The sequence below is a fragment of the Periophthalmus magnuspinnatus genome, chromosome 20 (assembly GCF_009829125.3).
Source record: "Periophthalmus magnuspinnatus isolate fPerMag1 chromosome 20, fPerMag1.2.pri, whole genome shotgun sequence".
NCBI classification, from domain to species: Eukaryota; Metazoa; Chordata; class Actinopteri; order Gobiiformes; family Gobiidae; genus Periophthalmus; species Periophthalmus magnuspinnatus.
Genome location: NC_047145.1, coordinates 13,211,042 through 13,238,417, shown reverse-complemented (window position 1 = coordinate 13,238,417; position 27,376 = coordinate 13,211,042). Strand labels below are relative to the sequence as shown.

The window sequence follows — 27,376 nt, the reverse complement described above, 5'->3', positions numbered from 1 at the left end:
TCCCGATGACAAAGCAATAAGGCCACTTTATATAGAAACTTATTGTCCATTAGGTGCCATCATTTTGAAAGAAAACAAGTTTCTGTATTTAGAGCCAGCTTGTATATAGGGCCTGTGTTAAGCCTTTCGCCACCACAGCAAAGGAAAATGGTAACAAAAGCTCAGTCCACATGGGGCAAAGTACACGCCCACTCCCAAAGCCCCAACAACTCAAATCCCCATTAGATCATGTGCGAGATTAGGTTAGAAGCATCTTGAAAAAAATAGACATTTTTACAGAAGTTTGTAAAATCATCTCCTAAAGTCATTTCAGTCGCCTGTTGCTTCAGCAAAGCGAGTTGGAGTCCAGAGAGAAGATTGGTCGCACAACTTCAGCTCTGAGCACGAGCCATAGGACAACTGTGCTGTCAGTTCAGAGTGCTGCAGTGTCAACATTTGGGTGTCTCATCCTTTGCTTGCACTCCGCTTCATCAGCCCCATCAGATGCAGTCCACTGTTAGCCAACCAAAGAAGTTGAATATGTTAAGAGTCTTTGTAACGAGGATGGGTGGGCTGCATTGATATTGCTCTGTGTACGTATTTTGTGTGAAGTAATGATGGTGGTGGCATGAGCTTTGCTGTGGCTGCAATCCTCCTCTGCAGTCCGTTTCCTTCCAGGGGCTGGGCAGAACCGTGCTGGAGGGGCCAGGGCATGGAGGTCTACTTATCCCCCAGGATGGCGTACTGGTTATCCAGTTGCAAGTGCTGTATAGAAGCTCCCCCAGTATCATCTCTACCACGGGTTCTGTGTTTCACTACCTCAAAGGTTTTCTCCATCTCTCGGTCCCTACAACGCAAAGGACATACATCACAACTTGATGAAAAACTGCAGATGAATTTGCAATCTTTATCCTTCACATGCCTTAGTGCAGAGCTGTAAGCAGTATGCAGTGCATATTTGACTTAGTGACTTACTTGCGTGTTTCCACATGCTTCGCAGTGGCCAGGAGCGAAGGGAACTGTGTGTCACTGAAGATCTCAGGGGGGCCCTGGTTGGTGCTTCTTTTGGCAGTGGGCATTCTGGCCCCTGGGGGCCGATATACTCCAGCAGGTTTTGTTTCAGGAACCTCTTCATCATCTACAGTCACATTACACAAGTTATGTTAGGAGAAATAACCCACTGCCTAAAATCATGATAAATACACAAATAACTGTTGACGTAACTTCAAGATCTGATCCTTTCTGTGACTTACCCACGGGGGCTGCAGGAGCCGGGGCACCACTGGACTTGTTCCAAGGTCCTGACACTTTATCTCCACTGACCAGGATCATCTCTCCATCCTCTCCAACCTCCTCTTTCTCATACTCTTCTTCCTCTTTTTCATCACTGTTAGCAAACAAAGTGATACTATTGAGTAACACTCACATGTTAACTCAATACATTCAGTATACTTGAGTTATAAGTATAACTCAAGTATACGGAGTATTATTTTGAAATAATTTTAGAACATTTATAACATTTACTTACGTTATTTGTAAAGCCTGCAGCCTAAGCCCACTGTAGTCCACTTCCTTTTGTTCAAACTCCTTCCACTCTTCATCCTCCTACATAAAAACACAAACATGTTTATTCGATCTCAAACGAAATAGACAAAGGGATAAACCAAAGGTCACACCCAATGTATTGCTGTTGGACACACTCAAGCTGCGGTTGCAAAGTAAAGATATACATACATGTCATTTTTTTCTTTACATAATAACATTAAACAGTAAATTGAGCATGCCCTAAAGACTTTTCAATCGCACATGACAAATGGCGACGAGGCCTGGTTAAAAAGGCCACATACAGAATGACTCGTGTGCTCCCAAATCCCGTGTACAGCCATGAACATTAATAAATATGAGCACAACACGTGTCAACTTCATAAAGAACTGAACACAACTGACTAAACGCAAATATATCCGTTTTACTAGACGTAAACTGTTAATGCTGTACACTCCAGGGGGGACCATATGCTAGAAACTAACCAGCATTTCTGCTTCACAACAAACGTTGTATTGCCAGAGAGCTGACAGCCTCTGGTTACAGTCAAACTAGGGCTCATCTACAACAAGTGTGTGGAAACCAACTGATCATCGGCTGACTTCAACTGAAGTCAGGGCGACAGTTATTCAACACCAGACTGGCCCCGGTTACCTTCTCAATCTGAGTGTCCTGGTTGTCATTTTTCGCTGACTTTTCCTTCTCTTTTTTAGTCTTTTTCAGCACCATTGTGGTAGGTGCCGCAGTGGTTTCCTTGCCCTTTCCCTTCTCTTTCTTCTTCTTTTTATCTCGCTTGGCAAAGAAATCATCCAGACTCTTCTCAGTCGGTACATCCGCCATTTTCGACGAGCAGGGTTGACTAGTTCACTAATGACCAATGACAAAAGAGGAAATAAGCTCCACACGCTTGGGTCAGCGGCTGAAACACTCCGATCACACGGACTTGAGTCTCTCTCTGACAGTTTACTGAGAGCTGATCCCTGATAAAAACGACCAACGGGCCCCTGGGCTAAAGCACGAGCCGTATCCTGTCAACCATGCCATGCACACGGTCTATCTGACAAATCTGCACCGTGACCCGGAAACAGAGGCACCCCGACCCGGATATGCTGTCGCTACAAAGTAAAAGGCTTTTCCATTTACTTTTTTCAATAAATTTGTGAATACTTTTAATCAATTTAATAATTTGACCACAGACACACGAGCAATTCTAAAATATGAAGAAATAATAGCAAAATATTTTCTGTTGTCTAACATTATCAGTCTTGTCATTGTAGGATTGTTTATTTCTCCAAAAATGCATAAATGGTATTAATTTTTAACCCTATGTAGCCTAAGCAGAACAGTTTGAGTCGTCTTTTAATTGGATTTTTGAAAGTTTTTGTGCAGATCAATTTTTAATCAAGAGCCTAAATAAATAGTCTTTGTATTTACAATAAGACCTGTTATATCAAGGAGAATAACCCCCTCATGTGGTAGTAGGCCCAAACAGAGCTACAGATAAGATATGTGGTCTACATTCACTGTATGTAATTTTTGTCCTGCAGTGCAACTGTTTTAATACAATTTCACAAAGGTGCTGTATCAAGTTTAATATGGTAAATCAAATGTTCAGCTATATTAGGGTATTATTTATAAGGTATACTTGAAAACATTTGTCTGACGGCATTCTCCCATAGGTGCAGGTCAGCGCTGGTACAAAGAGAAAATGCCAGCTCACCCAATCAATGGATGTGCTGGAGTTGGCAAGAAATGTTACTCTCCTTTGTGACTGAGTCTGTCAGAATGTAAGCATTCAATAACAAAAGCAGAGTAAGTTTTTATAAGGTTTATTGCTCTGCAGTAAAAAGTACAGTGTATACTACAGTACAAAAATACATACATGTAACACTCTCCACCGTGCCATCAAACGTTTGTAAAATATGTATTTTTGAGCGTGCAAAACAACAAGCTCAGCCTGTGTTCACTGCAGGATTGGATCGTGTTTTACAGCATCACTTTCAGAACCACAGGTGAACAACATCTTATTTTAGCAAGCATCTGCATTGATTATTAGATGAAACATTGTAAATGAAAGAGATGACAGGACCACTGACTCCATCATTGAGCATTAAACATGTCTGCATGTGCTCATGTAGTAAATATTCAGCTTTTTTTCCAGAATTGTCTGTGAACGAAATATTTCCACAAACATTTGCACAGGAGACACTGAACAGTAGTAACATTATTTTCTAAATCCATCTGGGTCTAATGCCAGCGCACACAACATAGACATCTGACCACCAGAAGACACACACAGCAGCACGCACACACACATATCACTGGGTGAAAGAAAATCATGGATGACCAGACATAGCACTGAAATTGTAAGGACATGACACAGGTAAACAAAGGAATGGCATCTATGTGGTTTCTCTGCAGAGCGCTGTTGCACTAAACATCTTTAAACAATTTCATATTTAGGTTATATAAAAAAAATATTATAGATTGTGTCGCTGAGATAAAAAATAGGATACCCATAATCTAATTTGATGTCTTTGTTGTCATTCGTGTACTTTCTATAACACAAATACAATAAGGTGGTCTTGGTTTTGCCCTCTCAAAATTAGCAAAAAACATATTCCAGAACAGTTGTATAAAATAAAAAGAACATACTTAACCAGGAAATCTAAATCAGCTTTGTACAACAGCGCTCTAGTGACTCATACTTCACAGACACTGTTACTTCAAACTGATTGCATTGACCATTTTCGGCACAAGCCCACAACCTATAGGTGCTAAATATTCAAGTTGAACAGGCTATATAAGTATTTTGGGATTACTTTTAAAGGACAAGCTATTGTGTTATCATTGCAACCATTCACAGCCACTCAAACCACTTACAGCAGTTTTATAAAGACATAGAAACCTTTATCACAATTAAGCCTCTTGTAGAAATTGTACATCAGAAAAATAAGACGCTGCATCCTCATAGTAAATACATATGTTTACATGACTTTTTCTCTTCTCTGTTCCTTTTTTTTACATATAGAGTAAAAAGTCAAGTCTCTGGATAGTTACATACAGTAAAGAATATATAAAATAGCCACAACAGTAGGTTATTATCAATATGACTGTCTCTAGATGGCAGAAGCCTTGTCTCGGTTGATAAACAGAGTCTCCTGACAAAAAGGGTTGACCAGGACCATGCTGCTACCGCTGTAGTCACCATTAGGGGGCAGATAAGCATCATGCTCCTGAAAAAGACATAGGAAATACATATTAGTACACATACAAGAATTTGACACTAGTGACTGGAAAGTAGAGATTGTAGATTTTAGAAAAAAATCAAGTATTGTGATTAGATTTGCAGTTTATGTTGAAAATGTAGGACTTTGTTCAAAGTGCTTATTTTAAACAGCTCCAAGGGCATTGCAGTCTTCTCTTGACAATTGCACCTACTCAAATTGCAGTTTTGATATGATTATTATGATAAATTGTGCAAGTCTAGTGCACAATATATGTTTGTGTATAGCATATATTTGGCACATGTTATCAACAGGCAAGAAATTGGTAGAAAATTGGGGCAAAACATTCTAACCAGAAGAAAGAAAGCAAAAAATATGACATATTAAAATTATTTATTTAAATGCTGTAAAATTGTGGGCCAAGAATACCCATATTCTTTAACATTATGAGGGTGTATATCCAAATTAATGGAGCAATTACCCTATAGTGAGTCCAGATTTGAATTTTATAATTGAGAATGGAATACCAACACCAGCCACAAGAGGTCAGTAAAGGACCAAGTAATTCTGTAACACTGAGAGAGGTGCTGCCACATACAGGCAATGGTATATCCTGAAGTCTAGCTCATACGAAGATTGACTGTTCCATTTTGTAGACTGTTTTGCTGCGTTTTTATGGCATTTCATGGGTTGATTTAGTTGAAATACTACTTAATGAGAAGATTCCAGTTAGACTACTGTTTATTCTTGTATTGCAAGTATATAATTGGCCAATCTTATGCATTTTATTCATTATACTGCAGGGCGATACATTTTACATTGTCTTCTCTTCATCTGGGGCTGTCGTATTCATGTCTGGTTGTAAGTAACATAATTCATTCTTAGCTGTTACTGCGCACACTGCAGTCTTCTAAGTGACTATAGGCATTGACTGTAGTGTGAGGGAACAGAATGAGAACTGATGCACCTTAGGGCTTTTAAGAAGGGAGGGAACAATTTGTGACAAAGCTAGGTGTGCAGAAACAAAAAAGGATAGAGAATTTGGGAGGGATGACTCAGGAGAGTAGAACCAGGGATTTAATAGGTGAGCGAGTGGTGAGTCAGCAGAAGTGGTGAGAGAGGAGGGAGGTGTGAGTGCCAAAACAGCAGAGAGAGGGTGGATAGTCATTTGGGGGTTTCACATAAAGCTATTATATATATCTATTGGGGTGGACACAACAGGACAACACCTGGGCATCACCAAGGGCATCCTACACAAGCTCCGACCTCAGCCTCCCTCTCCTGATGAAGGCAAAAAGGCAAGAAAAAAAGAACATGCATGTAATAGAAAAGATATTGAAAAGTTTATAGGTTTCATGTAAAGTGTTTCTTCAGCAGATGGCAATACAGCACATTAACAACTATAACACAAATGAATAGATTGTGAGAACTATGTTAAATTGCATATTCTTTCACTGGTATGTTTGGGAAAGTCCCTTTGCCCCTCACAAAGGTTTTATATGAAAATCAGGACTTAATATGACTAAATAAGAATGGGAGTACCGATTATTCATTTTACAGTGTACTTGGATATATTTGGTGCACTTTGTAATTTTTCTGATGGAGGTTCCAGCACCTTCTTGTGTCCATGGAGATGTTATTGCTTTGTCTGAAATCTGTGTTCTGTATACTTAGAGATATTTAGGTTTGACCGCTTGTGCAGCAGAAATAAAAAAGGAGCAGGTTTTATTTGCTACATGAGAAAAAAGGGCACCCCCAGAGGAGTCTAAATTGACAAAATCTAATTTGTGAAATTTGTGAAAGTGAGTTTATTTTAGAGAATACTCTGTACATTTAAAAAGTCAAATGTGAAACATTTTGACAATATTTAACTAGTAAATTTTAAATGATTAAGCATTACCTTTATATGATCATAAACATGGGCTAACAAATAGGCAAATATTTTTAATGACAGTTAATATCTTTTAATGGCTTCTTATTCTCATATTATCAGCTCTTACCATCACCTCTAATCCAGAAACACTTTTAGATCAGAATCAGCTGATGTTTCATGGGTTTTGTTTTTGGTTGGTGCTCATTTGTCCCCTCAGAATACACAGCATCATCACCATCTCTCTTTTTTTGTTATTTGCTAGTTTAACTTAAAGATGTGTTTACATATTTTACACTATATTATTATATTTTAGTTAATCTTAAACAAAATATAAATGTTTTGGTAATGAAAGAGGCCTGCAAAAAGACATTACAACCAAGAAGCACCACTATACTGTTGGCTATAACTATAGACTGTATAAAGAAGTGACTAAGTAAGTGTAACGCCACCCATATGGATCAGCTCCAGCCAAATGAAACTCATCAAGTCTAGCAGTTATAGGGGCAAATTTGGAGCAGTGTTCCTTATTTGGGATTCCAACTGTGAGCATCATAGCAACCAAACAGCCAATCCCAGACTAAGGTCATGCCCTTTCCTGCCCACATCACTAGTTTAGCACGGAGCGAGCACTTAGCAATGCTAGCGGGAGAGACCTTGGAGAAAGAAGGTACCTCATTAATCTGTTATTAATGTTCATATCTTGATTTACAGACAAAATAGCAAAATGTAGACGAGTTAATGTGAACATTTTAAAACCAAAATGAGGAGCCTGACAGCAGCAGTTATGGAGAGGGGGGTGAAATTTTTTCAATAAAAAGTGAATAGGAGCCAGAGCTGATGGAGCTGGAAGCGCAGCTAGCAGGTTACCTATGTCCCTTTAAATATACAGTCTATGGCTATAACCTATAAGCCAATTAACAATAAAGCATCAAATACTATTCAAATAGAAGTGTGGAAATACACTTTTGCAATTCAATCATAGATAAAAGTTATTGGATATTAATTAGTTTATTTCCTTTTTTTCTATGCTCCCTAGACTTGAAATAGTCTTCTTCAGTTAGTTAGCAACTTAGCAGCTAACAACATTATACCTGCATAAGATTAAAACAGACACGGAGACAGGTGTCTGACCCTCCATCAGAAAGGTTACATAGTGCAACTTTGAATTCTGCATCTGTAGACGTGAGTATAATGTTATAGCATGTGCACCTCGCTCTCTAGAGTGTGGATCTCTCGGGGCAGCTCCACGGCGTGCCGACTGAAGTAGTCCATAGTGATGGCGTTGTTCCAGTAGCTCAGGTTGTTCTCCTGATTGGTCGACTTCTTCTTCCTCCTCATACAGCATACAGTCAGCAGCACGGCTACAGGAGGAGAGGGAGGGCTTAGTACAGACTCCAAAATAGTATTGTATTCACAGAGAATACCTTTTACTTTTCTTTTTTCTCTGCTGAAAAAAAGGCACAGAGCTAATTACGGAAACACTACACTACCAGTAAAGGTGGTTCAAGCTCTGATCTCATGTAAACATATATTATGCTTTTTTGTATGATTGTTGGCCTTTAAGTATGTTCTTCAGCACCTTTGCTTTGGCATCTCATATTATTTTTTTTAATTTCATATTTGATTTTTTTTTATTATTATTTTTCAGCTTGTGCGCATCCCCCACTAGAATCAGGTGTGAGGCTCCATCTACTGGCAGCATGTTAATATCAGCACGCAGTAGTAATGAACACGATTTGATGGCAGAAGTGTTTAGAATGAGTCTAACAATAATTTATAGATTTTAAAACTTAACATTGTTTCTACCTCTGATGCAACAATACTGGAAATGTGTTTTGTGCAGTAAGGGATCTTACTGCACGATGTTTTAATATGGTTAAAAGCTCATGTCATAGAAATAATTTTGTCTTTTCAGGAGGAGAACCTTACACATTTGGAATTTTTAAAGATCCAATTTTATCCTAAACAAACTTTTTTTAATTGTGTTTTGGCATTTTCACCATCTTTTCCATACTCACAGCATGAGGACACAGGCACGCTGATGGCTAACACGATCCACACTATGTCCATGCGGCTCAGGCAGACCATCATCCGGGAGGGGGGTGGTTCCATGGTGGGACCCGAGCTGTTAGCTGACATCCAGGGGTCCTGCGTGGTGGCCGGGACCTGCCTGTTTAGAAAGTTCCCGCTGGCCGTGGACTCAAACTCTGAAGTGTTTCCCTTAGCGGCATTATTAGCGTCACTGGAGCTGGCATTGGACAGCAACAGCCCCCTTAAAGCAGTCGCAGTCACCATCCAGTGTCCTAGTGGGGTGTTGTCCGAGACGTTAGCTTGACTGTTACCCTCCTCCGTCGTGGTTTCACTAATATTAAAGTTTGAATTGTCTGTGTTGAATTTTATGGTAGTGGAAAGTGTTGTGGATTGTACATGGTCGTCAGTGGGAGAATTGGAGCTTGGTTGCAGAACTAGTTCATTAGTAGGAGGTTCAGCGTCTGTGTGCACCTCTCTTAGGGTAATGGCATGATGGTCTGACCTTCTGGGGCCATCCTGAGTGTGGCCTCTACGTCTAAGGCCAAGTGCAATGTTTTGATTTTTGAATGTAGTAAGCTCTGGGCCAATCAAATTTCCACCTTTGAATCCACGGACATTATTCTTTGTATCTGAATTTGGAACATCTTGAATGGTCTCTTTGGGAGTATAACCTTGAGTCTTGTGTCCTGGTTTAGAGCTAGCAGTGTTCACAGTGATATGATTGGGGGGTTGTGTGACATGGAGCCATGCAGATGCAGGTGGGGTCAGCATTGGATGGGAGAGGCCAGAGGAAGACCACTCTCCACTGCTGGAGCCCTCTTGTGGCCAGTCTGGGCGATGCTGCTGGTGCTGGGTTGCTGCCATGGTGACGGAGACGTCCTGTGCTGATGATACCAGTCCTAGTGGCAGTGCGAGGAAGGCAAGGACACCTGCACACAAACACAGGATATAGTAAATATATACACGGGTGAGTAGTATTTTTATTTACTTATTTTTATAAATTGTACTTCTATTGGTTATGGTCAAAGCAACTACACAAATATAATGGCTGGAAAATCCATATGAAACAAATCCTAAGTTTCAAAAAGATTTATGTTGAAATGGTGAAAAGATTTGTGTAAATTTACCTTTCCTTACTACTTTGGAAATATTTGAACTCGTACTTACATGTAAAACATTTGACAATTCTAACCACCTTAAGGTACTTTTGCAAGATCCATTTCTTATGTTTGGCAGTACAACCTTATGCTCTTATAGACATAAAACAAATAATGTTTCTAACAGGGACCAAGGATAAGTACAGATACACACAACAATGACAGCCTATTTTCCTTAGTTATATGTCATTAAGATGTAATCAGGTCAAAGCATCAGAAATGTTAACAAGAAGACAGATTATAGAATTGAAGCAACCACACCTTAACAATTACTACCAAAACATGAACTCATTATGTGTGTATTCTTGCATTAATTATATTGCATATATTATTATTATATTATTACTAAAACTAAATAAAAGTAATCATAATGAAAAATTACTACTATTAAAGTAGACAAAGTATTGATATACCATCTAAGCAACATGTCCCATGAAGCAATAACATACAATTTATAATAACTAAAATTAAAATTATATGTTTTCTGGTTGACTAAAACTATTATGGATACAGTCATCCATATTAGCATGATGCTTTCATCAACTAAAACTACAAATAAGTGTTTGACTAAAAGTGATTATTGTCAAAAATGTAAATTTCCAGTCAAATGTAATACTGGTCCAACCCTATATATGTATGTATTCCAATAACTTCACAGTAGAAGTAAGATTAGGTGGTTAACATGCTGGGCTCATCTCTACAAGCTTGCACTGTCAGTTTCACTTGTTCCATCTCAATCCCTTAAGGAGGCAGTGTAGTGACAGGCCATTAGCTGAAGCCTGTGGAGGGATTGGCCTATTATGTTATCAGGCCTAAGAAAATAATACAGGGAACCACATGCAGGAGCATAGTCATTTAGCCTATTAGCTTGGACCCCCAGCCCCTATTGACACCGCTAATGGGGAAAAGTCACGTATTAAGTCCACAGTATGTAGGGAACCTATTGCACTACTGTACTGGTACAGAATGCAAAATTAATCAATTGTGTTGTGAAATTATAGGAGCCAAATTATGACGGTCACATTTAAAAATCAGCTGTGAAGGAATAATAATGAATTAGCAGCATAAAATTTGCAGTGTTAATTTGAGCACTAATTACATCTCCAGTGAGGGCTACACTAGAATCACAAATAAAACAGGATATATAAGGCTAGATGCATTGTAAACAAAATAATGCATTGGAAATGCATTGGAAATATGGCATTGACCTATTCTTCTGTGAATGCCATATTTCCAACCAAAGCAATAACATCTCCATGGAGACAAACAGGTGACTCCCCCTCCACAAGCAAAGTTGCACAGTGTGCCTCTAAATATATACTGAAAACAATTAAAAATACTGGCATATTTCTCTCTAGTGTGCTAGTTGGAAATAAAATGAACCCCAATATTAAAACACAACACATTAAAAGCATTATTGTTTGTTGATGAAAATATAAAGTTGTTAACTCCCCAGTGAGCTGATGTAGTAGCCTTAGTTAAAACCACTCATGTCTGCTTTATCTATGGCAACCAAACTCTATTTTCCACAAGGACCGAGAGAGAGCAAGACCCAAATCTGAGGTGAGAACAAGATCCAGAAAGCACAGCATGTTTTATACCACTCTGAAAAGGTTACTGTGCAATACGGCTATAAGTCTCCCTCACCTCCTGCACTGTACGGTCCCAGACTCTGCCTGTCAATCTTTAAGCATCCCTACATATTCCATCATACACAGTGTAATGCAAGATGCAACATATGGTCACATGGTAAATAGTCAAATGTTTATATTGCGCTTTTCTACCTTCAAGGCACTCAAAGCGCTTTACATCAAGGAACCACTCACCCATTCACACACTAGTGTATGCAGACACTGGGGGCGAAGTGGGTTGAGTGTCTTGCCCAAGGACACAATGACAGTATTCATCCGTGGGAGCTGAAATCGCAACGCCAACCTGTAGGTGAGTGGATTTGACCTGCCAATGATGCTTGTGGACAGCTGCATTTGAACCGCCAACAACAATGACAACAAGTAACACCACCACTATTCTGATGTATCATGTATTTTTACAAAGATGGTGCACTGACAGATGGGGAAGTAAGCACTATACACTATAGACCAGATACTCTTTGTTGTTTTTTTAACTTTTATTCATCAAGGTCACCGATAGTCTAAATATCAATGTTTTGTGATCTTAATAAATGCCTATATACTGAAATAAATACCTATATAATAAATGGGAAAAAAATAGTTGCCTGGCAAGTCCGGTCATGAGTCAGGAACATGTTTTTTTTTTTTTTTTTTTACTTTTATCCCTGCCCACTTAGTCTTTTCTGCCACTGGGATATTGCACTATGACACAGAAATATGTCTGGGATAGTGTCATGTGGTTGCTTTCTTTTGCTTCTAGTGCCTGCTTACTATTTGGCATTTTTGTCGCTCTTGATAATGCACCATGACAGAGAATCAAGTGTATGGATAGAGTCAGGCAGCCAATTTCCCATGATTCTTAGTTACAATGTGCCTGACTGTAAAAAAAAGGTAACCCTGACACTAGCTTCCGTACTAGTTATCAAATTTAACACTCAAGAAAATGCCATGTAAAATTAATAGATTATCTTTTACAGTCTAATTTTTTACTTTATTTAGCACCTTTCACCGTACAATGCATGAGGTAAAGAGCATTTGTCTTGACAAGAAAAAATTTAAAATAATTAAAATCATGTACAGGCCAAGAGTGATACTGGAGAAACTAATACTAATACTCATGTAATTTATACATGACATCTCTTTATGTGAAGGCACATTACATGCAGAAATATGAAAAGCAACATCAATATTATAGTCACATCCTTTCACAACAGTGTGCAGTTGAACCATAAGGGCCTCCACTCAATACTCAAATTAAAATCATTATTATATAGTGTTTTTACAAATCCAAGATGTTCAGTGTTCCTTTTTACAAAGAGGAAGTGTGGGGCAGAGTTTTCATTATATACTCGTACCTCTTAATGTGATTTGCAAATACTGTATATACTACTTTTAACATTTGACAGTGTACATGCATGCAGTGCTTACCTACGCTCCACCATTAGGCACGTAGTCACTTTTGATAATACTCTCAGACATAACCTTATCATTCACACAGTTTAAAGCTAATACATGAGAATCAATGGCTTTTGGTTAATGGGTGTCATTTTTCACTACAGCTATGCGTCAGACTGATAAAGTACAGGAGGATGCAGAGTGTACATAGACTGAAGACTCTATAGAGACACAGGAGGGAGGGAGTTAAAAAGGATTGAATAGGCAGGAGCTTTATAAACCTGTATTATGTGAGAATGAGATAGAGCACAGACAGAATGAAGAGGAGGGCACAGGTGTAGTGTGACATGTGGGTGGAAGACATCAACGCAAGAGGAGCAGTGAAAGATGCACATAATGCATCAGATTTGTTAAAAGAAAGTTCTAAAGGCTTTACAAAAAATACATTTTTCAGATATCCTTTCCATTTATAGGAGAATGGGCTTAAACGTTTGTCGTCAGGGTTCACATCTTCAGTCTCTGAGCTGTCGTTGGACAAGTTTAAAAGTTGTAAAAGACTTAACCTTTAAAAAGTAGGCCTTGAGTCCCGCTTTTCCCTCTTATAGTGACATGCTAAAAAGCATGTCAACCTGAAAAGACCAAACTAGCTGAAATCCTTGTCGGTAGCACTGTATTCATATTGCCAATTAATATTACCAAGCAAAGCCACTAGTTACATGGCTTTTTATGGTGAATAAGACCAGATATATACTAGCCACTACTTTACTCAAAACATTCGACATGTATGCTTAGCACGTCTTAGCATGTAATGTAGGCCACAAACTATATTGCATCCAATAGGCTATAATTCTTCAGCTATAGTAAAGTCAAATAATGGATAATGTAAACCACAAAATGTCAAAATGTGGTAAGCCCTTGTTTAAAATTTCAAAACTCCTGCTAATGCAAAGATCTTGCTAACACAATAGCAAGGTGCAGTAAATCTATGGTGACGCTATCATGACAGTAGTATTAAATATATAATACACATATACTCATCAATATAACAGAGCATGCATAATAGCTGGTATTTGCGCAAAAACAAGAAGGGGCAATAATAATTACAGTGTAATTTAATAACATATTTAATGACATAGGCCCATCAATATATTCAATATTGCCACAAGTGGTCCTCCATCATATAAATCAACCCCTGGCTTACATAAACCAAAGTTAGCATTAGTAAAACATTAGCCAAACAGCAAAGAGGCCAGTGACTACAGTTATCTCTGAAGGTAAATGCTAATTCTTCATCTTTGCTAGTCACACGCACAAACGCAAACATTAGTGACAGAGGACTTTGGAGGTGAACAAATGCATTTCTTTTCATTTCACATGTGTGTCCTTGTGTTAGACCACTGCTTTCACAAGCTACATAAATTGACCCCTGTTACTAGCTTATCACCATAAACAAACACATGCTAACAGTATAGGAGAAAAAGCCGAGAGCAGTGTTTAAACTATGCAGTAATTTCTCTGCCAAATTGTGTCAACACATTTTCCATTGCTTTAGCTGGTGATATATTGAGGTATGGGCCAATTTATGCACAAAAGCTGCTGAATTGGTTCTCCCTGTCAATGCACTGGGAGCGGTGACATTCCCTCAAGTAAGTCCTCCATTGATGACGGGGGGACATCAATAAATCATGTCCTAAAGTAGAAGCTGGAGCGCTGATCCAAAACCAGCTTTGTTCCAACAATCATTCGCCATTACGTTCAATGTCAAAGGGCCTAAGACACAACTCTGGGAAACTATGAACAGGATACAGACATGCCAATCAGTTTGTCAATGTATTTTCAAGTATTTATTAATTTATTTTATTTATTAAATGTGCTATTTTGTTTAGGGTATATGGGCAGTCTTATGATAAGGTGGTTGATGGTTCAAATACAGAAGATGTGTCCTTGAGCAACAAACTTCATTGACAGTGAATGATTTATGGTGGTTTGACAAGAGAGGGTGTTGGTACAGATTGGCAGTAAGGCATCTGTAAGGCTATTTATCATGATGGACATAGCCTACACAAGATGCTGTACAGTAATAATTTTAAACAATGGCACTGTAAATTAGCCAACTATACATTTACACACTTACCTGATTTTTACTGTCTTAAAGCAGACCTATTATGCAGAATCAACTTTTTAGAGATTTTAACCATGTTTCCCCTCACCATTTACTTATTCAAATTGTATCTGGAATAATTCATGCGTGTTTGAGCAATCTTTAATCACTTATTTTCAAGCCACCATTTTGCCCATCAACTCCAGTGTTCACCACCACCGGTATACACCCACTGCTCTATTATTATTTTGTTCTCTAATTAATTTTTTTTAAATCTGTGATCCATGTAGGATTTGGCAGGGTGGCAAAGCCATTTTGGTACAAATAGGAAAAAAATCCACTGCTCACTAGCGTGATGTGCATCTATCAGAAGAGAGCTACATGGCTCTCTGTTATGAAAGTGGACTTGTTTCTTTCATTAAGTTACTTTAGATAGATGAATATTGCGATATAAAATGTGCAAATTATAACATAATGATCCACGGGTGTTATAGATTATAACTATATCACAGACAGAAGCACAATATGTCTTTAAAAATGTGAAAAACCAAACTTCAGTAGTTCATTTTAAATGGTTTGCAGTGGTCCAAAGTAATTCCTCACTTACTTTACACATTGCAAACATCCTAATTAGTCACAGTGATTAGTTTACAAGTGTTTTTCACAACTTTCGGAGATGGTTAAGTTAATGACAAGTTACGCATAAATCAAAAAGGACATTAATTCACATTGCAATAAAAACATTTTAGCACACTTTTAAGACCTTTTTAATGGAAACATATGTATCTACCGGTATATGGAAATACATATATTGTGAGGTACTTGGCAATACAGCCTCACTTAGCAGCCACATTTTGGTCTGTCAGTCCTGTTGGGGCAACAATGTAAGAGGTAAATAAATGTCTACTGCGCTTTGAGAAATTTTGAACCACATTAAAAATTCAAGCTACTATTTTTATAATTCCGGCTTCCATTCACCAAACAAAATAAGACATTTGTTTTCTAGTTCTATGCGCCGTCAGTCCAGCAGGGGGCGACTCTAAATGTAGACAGGGCTATTTATGAGCATGTGTAGCAGGGGTCATCTCATGCTATAGGTTTAATACAGCACAGTAATAACAGCGAGCAGCCTGCAGAGCAGAGTGGCAGTGTTATAGTGCAGTGGTACCAGGGGCCAGCTGACAAGAGCTCTGTTCAGTTTGGAGAGTCTACAGAAAGCCCAGTGTAAGAACTGCAAAGTCAGAGGATGGGAGCTCACTTCACTGCTGATTTGTGATGGGACAAAATGCAGGATTAGACAGCAGTGGACTGTCACTTTAACAAGTTAGTTGATAATTGAATAAAAAACAGGATGCACCTTAGTAGAAAATGTCATTGCACACAAATATCTTGGACTGATTTCAAAGACCATATTCATAATTGCCTTTTTAATACATGTTTTGTGTGTACAGTTTCACTTATTCATATTTTTTCATTGGTGGGGCAAAAATCGAATATATAAGTGCAGTTTGATTTTGCCTTTTGTTTACTCAATATCAATCAAGTTCTGCACAGACATAGTGGCATTTCTGTATTGATGAACAAACATTAAAATGGCTGGAATGTTCCACAGTATCTCAATAAACTATACTATCCCCAAGGAGAAACGCAAGTGATGTCACCTGGCCAACTTGAGTCAGAATTCATGTTTTTAAAGTAACTAACTATAAAAACATGTAATTGAATAAATGTAAGCGGACCTCCAACCAGAAAAGTTACATAGTGCACCTTTAATGGTACAGCACACACAATGTCAACTACTATAGCTTTAAATGAGATCTTACAATGAAAGATAAAGTTGTCAGTAAATGCATTTCTTTGGATGAAACCAAACCAGTCCCTATGTCTTTACAAATTAGCTAATTATGCGGTCAGATAAACACTTGTAATTGCTTGGGGGCATTGAACGATAGGCACTGATTAAGCATGTCTTCTTCACAGCTTCACTATCCTGGATTATGTTTAGCTTCATTTATGCTAATCATAGCCTCTCCAGACAGACAGGCGGGTGAGCCCCGTGGTGTTCCCCAATGTCCCCAGGGTCCTATCTCCACCCTGTCAGAATACAAATGAGTCTGCTCCCATGGTATCACATCTCCACAGAACGCACACCAACGCTCTGCTGCCCCGCACTAAATGACTCCACAATGTAATGTCTGACAGGTCTGAATCAAGGCAATCACACAGAGCAAAGGGCCATTCAGGCTTTGGTGTGAGTATGGGGACACTTGATTGGATAGGAGCTCTTATAAGTTAACGGGGAGAAGATTAGATTATGATGACTAGCCAGACACCTTATAGAATTGTGTGTCTCATTCTCATTTTTCTATCTGAGAAAAATATACTGTATGTACTATAAACTGCAATAACAATATAATGGAAATATGGTAACTGACTTTATAAATACAATGTTTAAATATACACTGACTTATAATATGGGTTTCAGAATGATGAAAATATTGTATTTGCTATAATATTGTGTCAAGTCCTAATTTGGGTTGTTGATAGAAATCTGGCTTTTCCAGTTCCGATATCGATATCAATACTTTGACTTTAAGTATCTGCTGATACCTGAAATGAACCAGTACCACTGAAGGGACTGGAAATGGCTAATGTTAACTTATTACAAAATGAATACAATTGTGCTAACTGGTGTGTATCCAGCTAATAACTATTGAGGTGTTTTGGTTTTTTTAAATGTACAAACATTATGCAACCCTCTAGGCCAACATCAGCCTGTAAATAGTCAAACATCAAATTAAAGGGCCAGCCAGGATATCAACTCAACTGTTATCTAGGAACCGATGCCTGATCCAACACATTTTATTGGATTGATATTCAAGACCAGTATCAGTATCGGTGAATCCCTAGTCATGGAAAAAAAACTCTATTTGTAAATTTAAACATGCAACTTCGTGAATACTGTCCACTGAAAAGATTGATTTTCATAACCTTTCCCACATTCAAACAGCTACTGTCTGCAGATCTGACTCTGCAGCACAATGTGGTAATTATCATCATTAATTCTACTAGATTCCACAGTCTGGATATGGTGTTATTGGATAATTTGTAGTCTGGGCCACTTTAAGAATCAAATCAATGACCTAACAGTACAAAATTGATCCTATAAATCAGAAAATGATTAAAAGAGATACAAATTTCATATTCAAACACAGGCTCAAACAAAGACAAGTTATTTGAATATGAGCCACAGGGGGTTAAGGAGGTCTGGTAAATGAATCAATAAATCAATATCTTTTATTCTGTTTATACATTTGCTATGTTTTTATATTTTGCATGGTAACTCAGAGACAACACAATGTCATTTTCAAGTTTGAATCCATGTTAATAAGTCATTGAATGAAGTGGCTCAGCATGTACAGTAGTCACCCACTAACACAAGGTTTGTGGTTCAAACTTGTTGCACGTTATGTCCTTAGGCGAGGCACTTCACTATCTTCATGACATTAGTTGATCCTTAAACTTAGCTCAGGTATCAATATCTACATTCACCTTAATTCCTTCTCTACTTCTTATTGTCCAAGAATCAGGAGGTGAAGCTGTTAGCATGCTAGTTGTTGTTAGCATTTCTGTGACAGCCTGTGGAATGTGCTTATAAACTCATCACAGTGAAAAATTAGGATGATTGGAATGTGTAAGGTAAGTTAGGAATAACTTTGGACCACTGCAAACTGTTTAAAATGAGCTAGTTTTGTTTTTCATGTTTTTAAGACAATAAGAATCAGGTACAGCATCTTTAAAAAATCTTTCATTTTAATAGTAGTATGGATATATGGATATAAGTACTGTTAAGTCCATTACATTTAAGAAGCTTTTAATCTAACTGTCACCATGAGCTAACCCTATCTACCATTAACTTAAAAAGGAAGTTCTTGTAGCACAATTATTGACATTATCAGTTTAAACCATAAACTAACTTCCTCTACTTCCTGTTCACCATTCTGGCATATTATCTATAAAGAACAATTTCTTCACATGGAATTGTTTACCGCCTCTGTGCATTCCAAGTACATTGTCCCTTTAAATGGAAATATAAATAATATTAGCCAGGGGTGTGTGCTATCCCATGGGGTCACAGTCAGATAGAATGTCCCAAAAGAGGACAGCATGGGCGGGACACTTTGGCGAATACAGATGTGAATTTAAAGATAAGGCTAACGAAAAGGCTAACAGGATAATGGCTTCCTGTTGGATTGGCGGCATGGCGGCTTGTTTGTCAAGCTGCTTTGAAATCAGTTATCTGTAGATCGAGAAAACAAAATGGGAAAAATAAAAGTACTTCTAATGTTTACCCAACTGATGATTTAGCGGCAGTGACTTAGACAGTATGACAGGAAGCGGAAAGGTTAAACAGGAAGTAGGAAAGAATCTAGAGGGAACAGTGTAGCTGTGAGTCAGACAAATTGGAATCCATTTTGAAGAATGTGACAACTAAAAAGCAGCATCTAAATAACAATGGATAATTTGAAAGTGTTTTTCTTTTTTACGAATGTATTGAATTAACAGAATACTAAGGACCAAGTCACCAAGCTCCTCCTCCTGCACTCTTCCATGAGTCTCTTCAGTCACTAGCACTGTTTTAGGGATTTTTTGTCCATTCCTGAGCTTCACTTAATATACAATATACTTCAAATGGGTATACAGTATAGATACTGTCCTACAAGAAAATAAACACATTTTTGTGTTTCAATGTACATCTTCAATGTACTAAATTAGTATTCCTTCTTACTGTGCCAAATGTATGTTATCACTATTGCTTATAACTGCTCTTTTGTCTAAGGCCATATCTTGCAAGTCTTTAGCCATCAACTATTTTCATCAAATTAAAAGACTCTTCATTAACATTATTAGCCAGATCCTTGCACATAATCTATAATCTTAATACACATTAATAAGTGTTTTATAAATACTAAGTAATAGCTGACTAAGCACTAACTATCATATTAAGTGCTAAGTGTTCAAAAAGTACAATGTGAACTCAACAAGTTAAGCCATCTAAGCCTTTTAAATAGAATCGCGAAATGGTCACATGTAGCTGTAATTTCTTGTCTGTGCACCCTACGACCTGGACATCCTTCTCTGTAGCAGACACTAGCAGGATCTCACTACCACACACTAGTTTCTTGTCTAACCCAGTGCACCGTGACCTTGCTCCACCTCTCCCTGGTCTCTAAGCACTTGGCTCAGAGTGCAGCTTTATCACTGCAGAGGATTTGGACAGGCCTGTCAGTGGCATGCCTCAGGTAGAGCTCTGCGGAGGTGGGTGCACACCAGATAGGATCATTGTTTGACTCAGAGTCTCAAGGCCCGGTGGTCCAAGGCTGACCCCCATTTGAGTTAGAGTTTGGGTACTGTTGGATGAATGTGAAGTAGCAGAAAGAAATAACCAATAATTTCGTATACTACAGCCCCTTGTGGTTTGTACTTTTGCTCACAATAATACAGAATTGTTCAAAATAATACTAGATCTGTGATGTTGTGTGGTGTATCTTAGTGGTTAGTTATAGCACATATGCATAACACATCAGACTGCACTTACTTCCACATCTTTTGACATTAAAGTATGAAATAAACTAAGTATTTCTAAAGGCGCTGTACCTGTTCTTTTATGTCTTAAAAATGTGTGAAACACAACTAGCTAATTTAAAGTGGTTTGCAGTGGTCCAAAGTTGTTCCTCACTTATTATTTACCACAATGACTTTGAAATTCACAGTAATAATATCAACAACTAGCATGCACATAATGCACCTCCTGATTTATTGGACAATAAGGCACTATAATCAGATGCAGACAGTACACAACTGCCTAATTTTGACCACAAGAGTTGCTTTCAGAATATATCTGTACTGGTGCAAGACAAGTTTTTCTCAAATACATGGTGAAAATTGTGTACAGGCCCTTTAAAGTCTGATATAAATAAACTAATAATCATCAAATAACATACATACATAAATTACTGCAACCAGTGTCATAAAAAGTTTGGTTATATTGTCTATCCACACGAAAGCTATGAATAACTCGGGCAAAATTCTATGGTCCATTTCTCCATTCATACATTTGTCAGAAGGACAGTCACTTGTCATTGGAACTCTTCTGTTCATTTCAAAGTACAAAAGAAAAACAGGCTCCTTTTTTCTTTGCCAGAGCGAGGTCACAGACGTCCATTCAAACTAGTTTTTTATAGTTCAAAGTGGCTTAAACTTAACCATCTGTTCAAGAACAAGACAAAAATATATAGTTTCAATAACAAAGTAACAAGGTTTCATTTTCATTACATTTTTCATGGGTACTCGGTTAAGATACAGAACAATCCAAACAAAAACAAAACAAATAACTACATAGGTCCATTTAAAACATTAAAAATAGGTGTGTGATTATAAATGTTTATCACAAGATTATTAAAGTGCATTAGTGGCACCAAAGTATCCAGTTTTGCATTTTGGGAAGCAAAATAACCGAAAGCATTTTTTTTTTTTCCATTTCAGTTCTAGTGCCCCCAATTTTTAGATGTAGACAATCATGAGAACTTGTACTAAAAGTTCAAGAAGCAAGTGAGATATTCAGGCAGTCTATCAAGTCGTCCCTTATAAATACATTTTATACAGTGTTGTTCTCTTCTGATAGATAGTGATGGTTAACCCACTTTTTCATAGATTGAACAGCAATGGGTTTTAAATTCGTCACCTGTTATGAAATGAAGGGCTGCGTAAAAGAGTGCATCAGAAGGTTTCAAAGTAAAGGCTGAAATCTGTATACAAAACAGTGTAATCTGCATTAATAAAAAATAGTAAAAAGTAACAGGCCCAAAATTGAGCACTCCTTTGCTTTTACTTAAAAAATCAGATTTAGACCCATGGCTGCTACTACTACTACTACTACTCAAAAATGTTAAATCTGTTTGACAGCTCCAGTGGCTGCCTCTGATTAGGACTTGATGATGACATGAGGTGCTTTCCCTTTTGTTTTCTATTTGTAACAAAGGACCAGTTGTGCGAGGGAGTAGAGGAAGTTGGACCCTTTGGTTTAGCTGCAGCATGATAACCCCATGTATCATTTACACCAGGAATTTACACCAGAAACATCTACGGTCCCATTTAATTAATTCACCATGGTCATGTACATGGACTTAGAGCTGGGTCTGAATCAGTAAGCAGATGTGGTTTTCTAGTTCTGTCATCCTCACTTCCAGGATTAGACAGCTGCTACAGTACGTCAAGTGAGCGATGCCTAGGCCCAAAGAAAAGCGTTCCACCACTGCATCCACACAAGGCCAGAGCAACGGTCTACACGCCCGCCTGCAGTACAAGTCGGGAAGTGAGGGACACTTACCGCCAAATTTGTCCCAAAAGCTTCCCGTGGAGCCAGTTTACACAATGGCCAAGAGAGGCAAAAAGCATCAGCAGCGGAACCAATGGAACCAGTTCTGAGGTTATGTTATGTAGTATTATTGATGTAAAATATAATCTTTAAAGAGGAACAAACCTGATGCGACGGACAGTAGTTTCATTAGCATTAATGAAAGCAAGTACTTTTTTGTGTAGTTAATGTAGCTTTTGTGTTTTATGTAGATTTGTAACACACCAGTCAAGTAAAAATTGTATTAATTAGTAAATAAAATGGTATAGTTTTCCAGTTGTGTCTGCACTCACTCAGCAGCTGGCAGCGCAGGACCTGGAGGCGTGTCTTCATGGTATCATGTGGTCCGGCTCCTCCTCCACAGTGCTCATGGTTCTCTGGAGAGCAAAGAAGACGTAATGTTAGAACATGTATTACAAACATGCTTATAGTAGTGCAGTTATGGTCTGTCTTTTGAGTTCCATTGATGGGTATCCATTTCAGCCTTTTTGTGCCGAGGCTCCAAAAATGATGTCAACGGGCCTTTTTTTCGGTAAACATACACCAACTGACCAATTCATACTCTGCAACATAAAGGCGAAACTGGTTTAAAAATACTGGGTATGTGGATATAATACTATGCCTGGCAGGTGATTTTTCCTATTCCTTGTGTCAGACAGAACTAATGCTTGGACTAATGGATTAATTCAACCACCAGACCAACTTGCACCTGTCACATAGAATCTATACAATGCACCCACAACATACATCTCACCATAAAAGCACAGACTGGATTGCACCTGTAGTGGTTACACTCATCCCTTAAATGGCCTTAAATGGACACTGGCATCCTGCGGGTAAAACCAATTACTAAGCATTAAACATTGACCAGTAAGCCTGTCTTCAATGTGTGTGACAGCGAGACAGGGACAGGGCGCTGCTTGGAGAATGAGTCACAGCTCTTTGCCAAATAAGAGTTAAAGCACTTTTATCAAAACGTCCTTGGAAAACCCTCATGTCTAAAAGTACATACAGAGGGTGGAGCATGACTAATCTGGTGCTATTGTAACATGTGGGATTGCACTGGCAGGCGCACAAGGTGACTAGAAATGCTTTGGGTTTTGGTGGAAAGAAAGGAAGCCAAATTAAAGCTACAGTTTGGGACAGTGATATATATATATATATTTTTTTTTTTCTAATAATGCCTTACACTTGTAATGCGCTTTACAGGCTTGTCAAAGCCTCTCAAAGCGCTACACTATAGTCATTATTCATTCATTTCCACACTTGGTGATGTAAGCTACTATTGTAGCCACAGCTGCCCTGGGGCAGACTGACGGAAGCAAGGCTTGCCTAAGGACACAACGACAGAACTTGGTCCGAGCGGGACTCGATCCTCCGACCTTCGGGTTCGGGGACCAACACTCTAACCACTGAGCCACTGTCGCCGCCACTGTCTATAAACTTGCCAGTTTCCTAATGCAAAACGCAAGCGGGACGTCGACTGGATCAATTCTCAATATTGCAAGAACAGTGTCAACATTCTTTAGCTATAAGTTACATGTGGCAATAAAATTAATGTTTTGAAGGCACTACAACACAGAGACACTCCAGAAGTAGAAGCAGACATATTGGATATTGATCTAGACTTTATGACAATCCTGTAGTGTTTGTACAATGAAAGCACACAAACATTGATGCTTCCTTGTTTAACAGCTTGTGTACAATCGATGAGGTTGCAAGACCAAATAATTAGAAAAGTAAGCTCAGAAAAAATCAGAAATGTTGGAGTGGATAAAGCAGACCTGTTACGTGAAAGTGACTTTTCAGAGCTTTTAACCAGGTTGTACTTGTTTCCCCTTCTCATTTACCCTCTCAAAGTTGTATTAGGAGTGATTTGTGCATTTTTAAGTGATCTTTAATCACTTATTTTCAAGACGCCATATTGCTGATCCCTGTTTTCACCACCACCATGCCCACTGCTCTGTACTTACTTTGTTCTTCAATTTTATTTAATTGGTAATTCATGAAGGATTCACCAAATGACTCCTCGCTAGCGTGATGTGCAGCTATCTATAAGCTATATGAACACATTTATGGTGAAGTCAGCAAACTTGTTTATTTTATTAAGTTGTTTTAAATGAATACTGTGACTTAAAATGTGCAAATATAACATAATATAACATAATGATCCACAGGTGTTCTAGATTAACTCTATAGCACAATATCTCTTTTTAAAGACTCTTTGGTTTGAAGTTTTGATTTCTGAACTTGCCATACTGACTGTTGTTATTACAGCTGACGGTATTCCTAGTACTATATATTGGTACTGTTGTTGTTATAGGTCCAATATTGACAAGATATTTAGAACTGATATTTTTTCTAAGCTGTTCTATGTCTGTTTGGCCATATGTCATTCCCAGATTTTTCACAGAGGATAATATCTGTCTTGGATCCAAGACAAAAAAAAAGGAAAAAATATCACAGGTAATGGAAAAAAAAAAAAAATAGTACAATCAATGAGCAAAACACTAAATTCTACTAGTGTGCATGGTCATGTTTGAGCATGGCTTAAGGGGCGACGGAGGGTGTGGGGACCAGACTGATACAAACAAATGCAGAGAGATATCTTTCTTGGCATGCCAGGTAAGCAATATATATCTAGATAAAAATCCTGATAATGACATCGCCAAATATTGGTTATCTGCCACAACAGCAACAGAAATATTTGATATCAATATCGGCTTGGGAAAAATGTAGCCATCCTGAAACAACAACATATGACCCAGTACATATGTCTGTCGTGATCCCTGTTTTGCCGTCCTTGAGTTCTCGCTCCCCCCTCCCTCACCTGCCTGTCTCTGGAGCTGGGCGGAGTCCTGACTCCTCCTGCGCGCACCTGCTTCCCATCAACGCAATCAACACCACCCGCCGTGGATAAAAGGAGTCAGGACCAGACACTCGGCGCCGGAACGTCCGCGTGTTTCACATGATTATGCTCATGGCTTAGTACTTTGATCCTTTCTTGTACACTCTTGTCTTATTGGAACTGTTTTGCTCTGCTCCAGATCTCTGCCCGAGAACCAGCTCCGGACTCCCCCAGCACCCGCACTTCCGCCCTGGTATGGTCTTGTGTCTTACCTTGTCGTGCACTTGTGTCTCCCCGCACTCATGGACCTGCACCCACGCTCCCCAGCTACTCTGGATTTATGAACTATGTTATTCTACTCTGGATTTATGAACTATGTTATTTCGGACACTATGCTATGAAGCACCCTCGTTCCCCGGCCTTGTGGCTAAATGAACTGTGGTCTCTGTGAACACTTATTGTGAATAAAAAACTTTGTTAAAATTTCGTGAGTCTCGCACCTTTGGTCCCTACGCCCCGCTGGTTACGACAATGTCTCAAGCCTGGTTCATATCTACCTTGAAAGGGTGCAATGTCAGCCTGTGGTGGGTGCACGTGTCTGAGAGGGTTTGCTTAGTGTCATGGCCCTGCAGGATAATGAGCTCAATAGCACAGATCAGCTCAGCCTCTCCACTCTGATTATGCATGATCAAGGCTGGAGGAGCTCACTCTCTGTAAGGCTGTGGAGGGGAGAGACACTTGTATCATAAATAAATGATACAAAACAATATACTTTAAAATGAAATGCATGACCTCAATTCTGTCTTGTTGAAAACACAACATTATTGAAAATGTATTGTTCTGGTACCAGTAGCCAATGGTAAATCAGGTATCGTTTAAGTACTGTTCCAAAAATGGTATGGATTTCAATATAGATATTACATACCATAGCTTTTAAAAGTTTCCAAGCAATGTCTAAATGGGCTTATGGAACAGTTGCCTTGGGTCCGCTCCATAAATATTCAAAATCAACTAATGCTTTCTCTAATTATTTCCCTCATTAGTCTCCATCACATCCACACATCACAATTACAAAAAGCTAGATATTTTCACCAATACGGCATGATGGTGTGTTGAGGCAGTAGGTGTTAGCCTGAGAGTGCTGTCTACTTATCAGTTGACATTAAACAAAACTGTGGATCACATGGTCTCCTCCCACACTTCCTCCTCCTCCTCTTCTTCTGTTTGTGAAAATAAAAGTCAAGCTTGTAGCAGAATGTAGTGAGGTCCAAATTAAAACGCATTGTTAGTCCTGCAGCCAGTGACTGACAGGCTTATTTTATTAGTCTGACTCTAGTGACCTTGGCTTTGGGTTCCATTGCTATACTTACTAGATATACCGTTCTCAGCCAAAACACAAAATGCTTTCTATATTAATCCAGTTTTTCAAATGGAAATCCCTTTTTTTCTTATATGGGTCCATTCACTTTGAGCCCCAACATGACCTTGTGAATGAATCTGAATTTAACAATGTACTATTAGAGTTGCCATGGCGATGCCGAGTGTGTGCCAGTTGCCATGGAACTTTTCTCCCCATCTCTGACAAATAACGACAAAACAGCTCCAGTGAATCAGAGGGAAATCAAGGCTTATGCACTGAGTGGTATGGTACCTGTGCCTCAGCTATCACTGATGGCACATCATTGATGTTACAGACTGAGCAGCAGGCAGTCTCTCATCACCATTCATTCATTCTTTCTTAGGGGATTTTGGGTGCGTCATCCTTGGAGATTCTGACTAGTATATGAAAATTAAAAACCCGACAGTTAAAATATTGATTGTTCTTGAGTTATTTCCCCTTTAGTTGGTCCCTACTGTCAACTTGCTGTCTGTGAAGCTGCTTCTGCACAGCTGTTAAGACTCTGCAGTTAAAATGCACTGTTATGCTCTGTTATGCTAATGTTGCTAAAATGTACACAGAGCTCAATAAGAGCTGTAAATAAAAGCAGAAATTCACTCTCAAAATGTTGCTTTATTAACTATTAATGTAGTAACAATGTCCAGGTAACAAAATGAGCTTCATTGAAGGTGCATTTTGGCTTGTTTGAGTACATTCCTATATAGTTTTTATGACTTGACTCATGAGTCTTTACTGTAATATACCAGTCATTGTTTAACAACTGAAATGCACATCC

General features: G+C 38.5%; 2 protein-coding genes across 3 annotated transcripts in view; both read right to left on the bottom strand.

Moving 5' to 3' along the window:
• cdv3 (carnitine deficiency-associated gene expressed in ventricle 3) lies at positions 1–2,614 on the bottom strand. Its single transcript, XM_033985797.2, has 5 exons — positions 2,177–2,614; positions 1,508–1,584; positions 1,233–1,366; positions 955–1,117; positions 1–826 (listed from the first exon to the last, which is right to left on the bottom strand). Exons 1-5 carry the CDS (start codon positions 2,360–2,362, stop codon positions 700–702), a joined length of 687 nt encoding a protein of 228 aa, XP_033841688.1. The 5' UTR covers positions 2,363–2,614; the 3' UTR covers positions 1–699.
• Positions 2,615–4,002: 1,388 nt separating this feature from the next.
• Positions 4,003–27,376, bottom strand: part of tmem108 (transmembrane protein 108) — a 53,234-nt gene continuing 29,860 nt past the window's right edge. Inside the window, exons 2-5 of one of the 2 annotated variants that reach the window (XM_033985929.2) lie at positions 22,648–22,731; positions 8,641–9,582; positions 7,832–7,983; positions 4,003–4,758 (exon numbers count right to left, since the gene is read on the bottom strand). In XM_033985929.2, coding sequence (XP_033841820.1) covers positions 4,642–4,758; positions 7,832–7,983; positions 8,641–9,582; positions 22,648–22,687 — 1,251 coding nt within the window. In that variant the 5' untranslated portion in view covers positions 22,688–22,731 and the 3' untranslated portion in view covers positions 4,003–4,641. Of the gene's footprint in view, positions 4,759–5,924; positions 6,031–7,831; positions 7,984–8,640; positions 9,583–22,647; positions 22,732–27,376 lie in introns of those variants that run through there. The other variant, XM_055230103.1, reaches the window with a different exon arrangement.

Coding starts and splice junctions, on each gene's coding strand:
- cdv3 (XM_033985797.2), bottom strand. CDS start 2,362: ATGGCGGATGTACCGACTGAGAAGAGTCTGGATGATTTCTTTGCCAAG. Junction 1,367..1,507: donor CTGCAGGCTTTACAAATAAC/GTAAGTAAATGT, acceptor GTTTGCTAACAG/TGATGAAAAAGAGGAAGAAG. Junction 1,118..1,232: donor GGCTCCTGCAGCCCCCGTGG/GTAAGTCACAGA, acceptor ATGTGACTGTAG/ATGATGAAGAGGTTCCTGAA.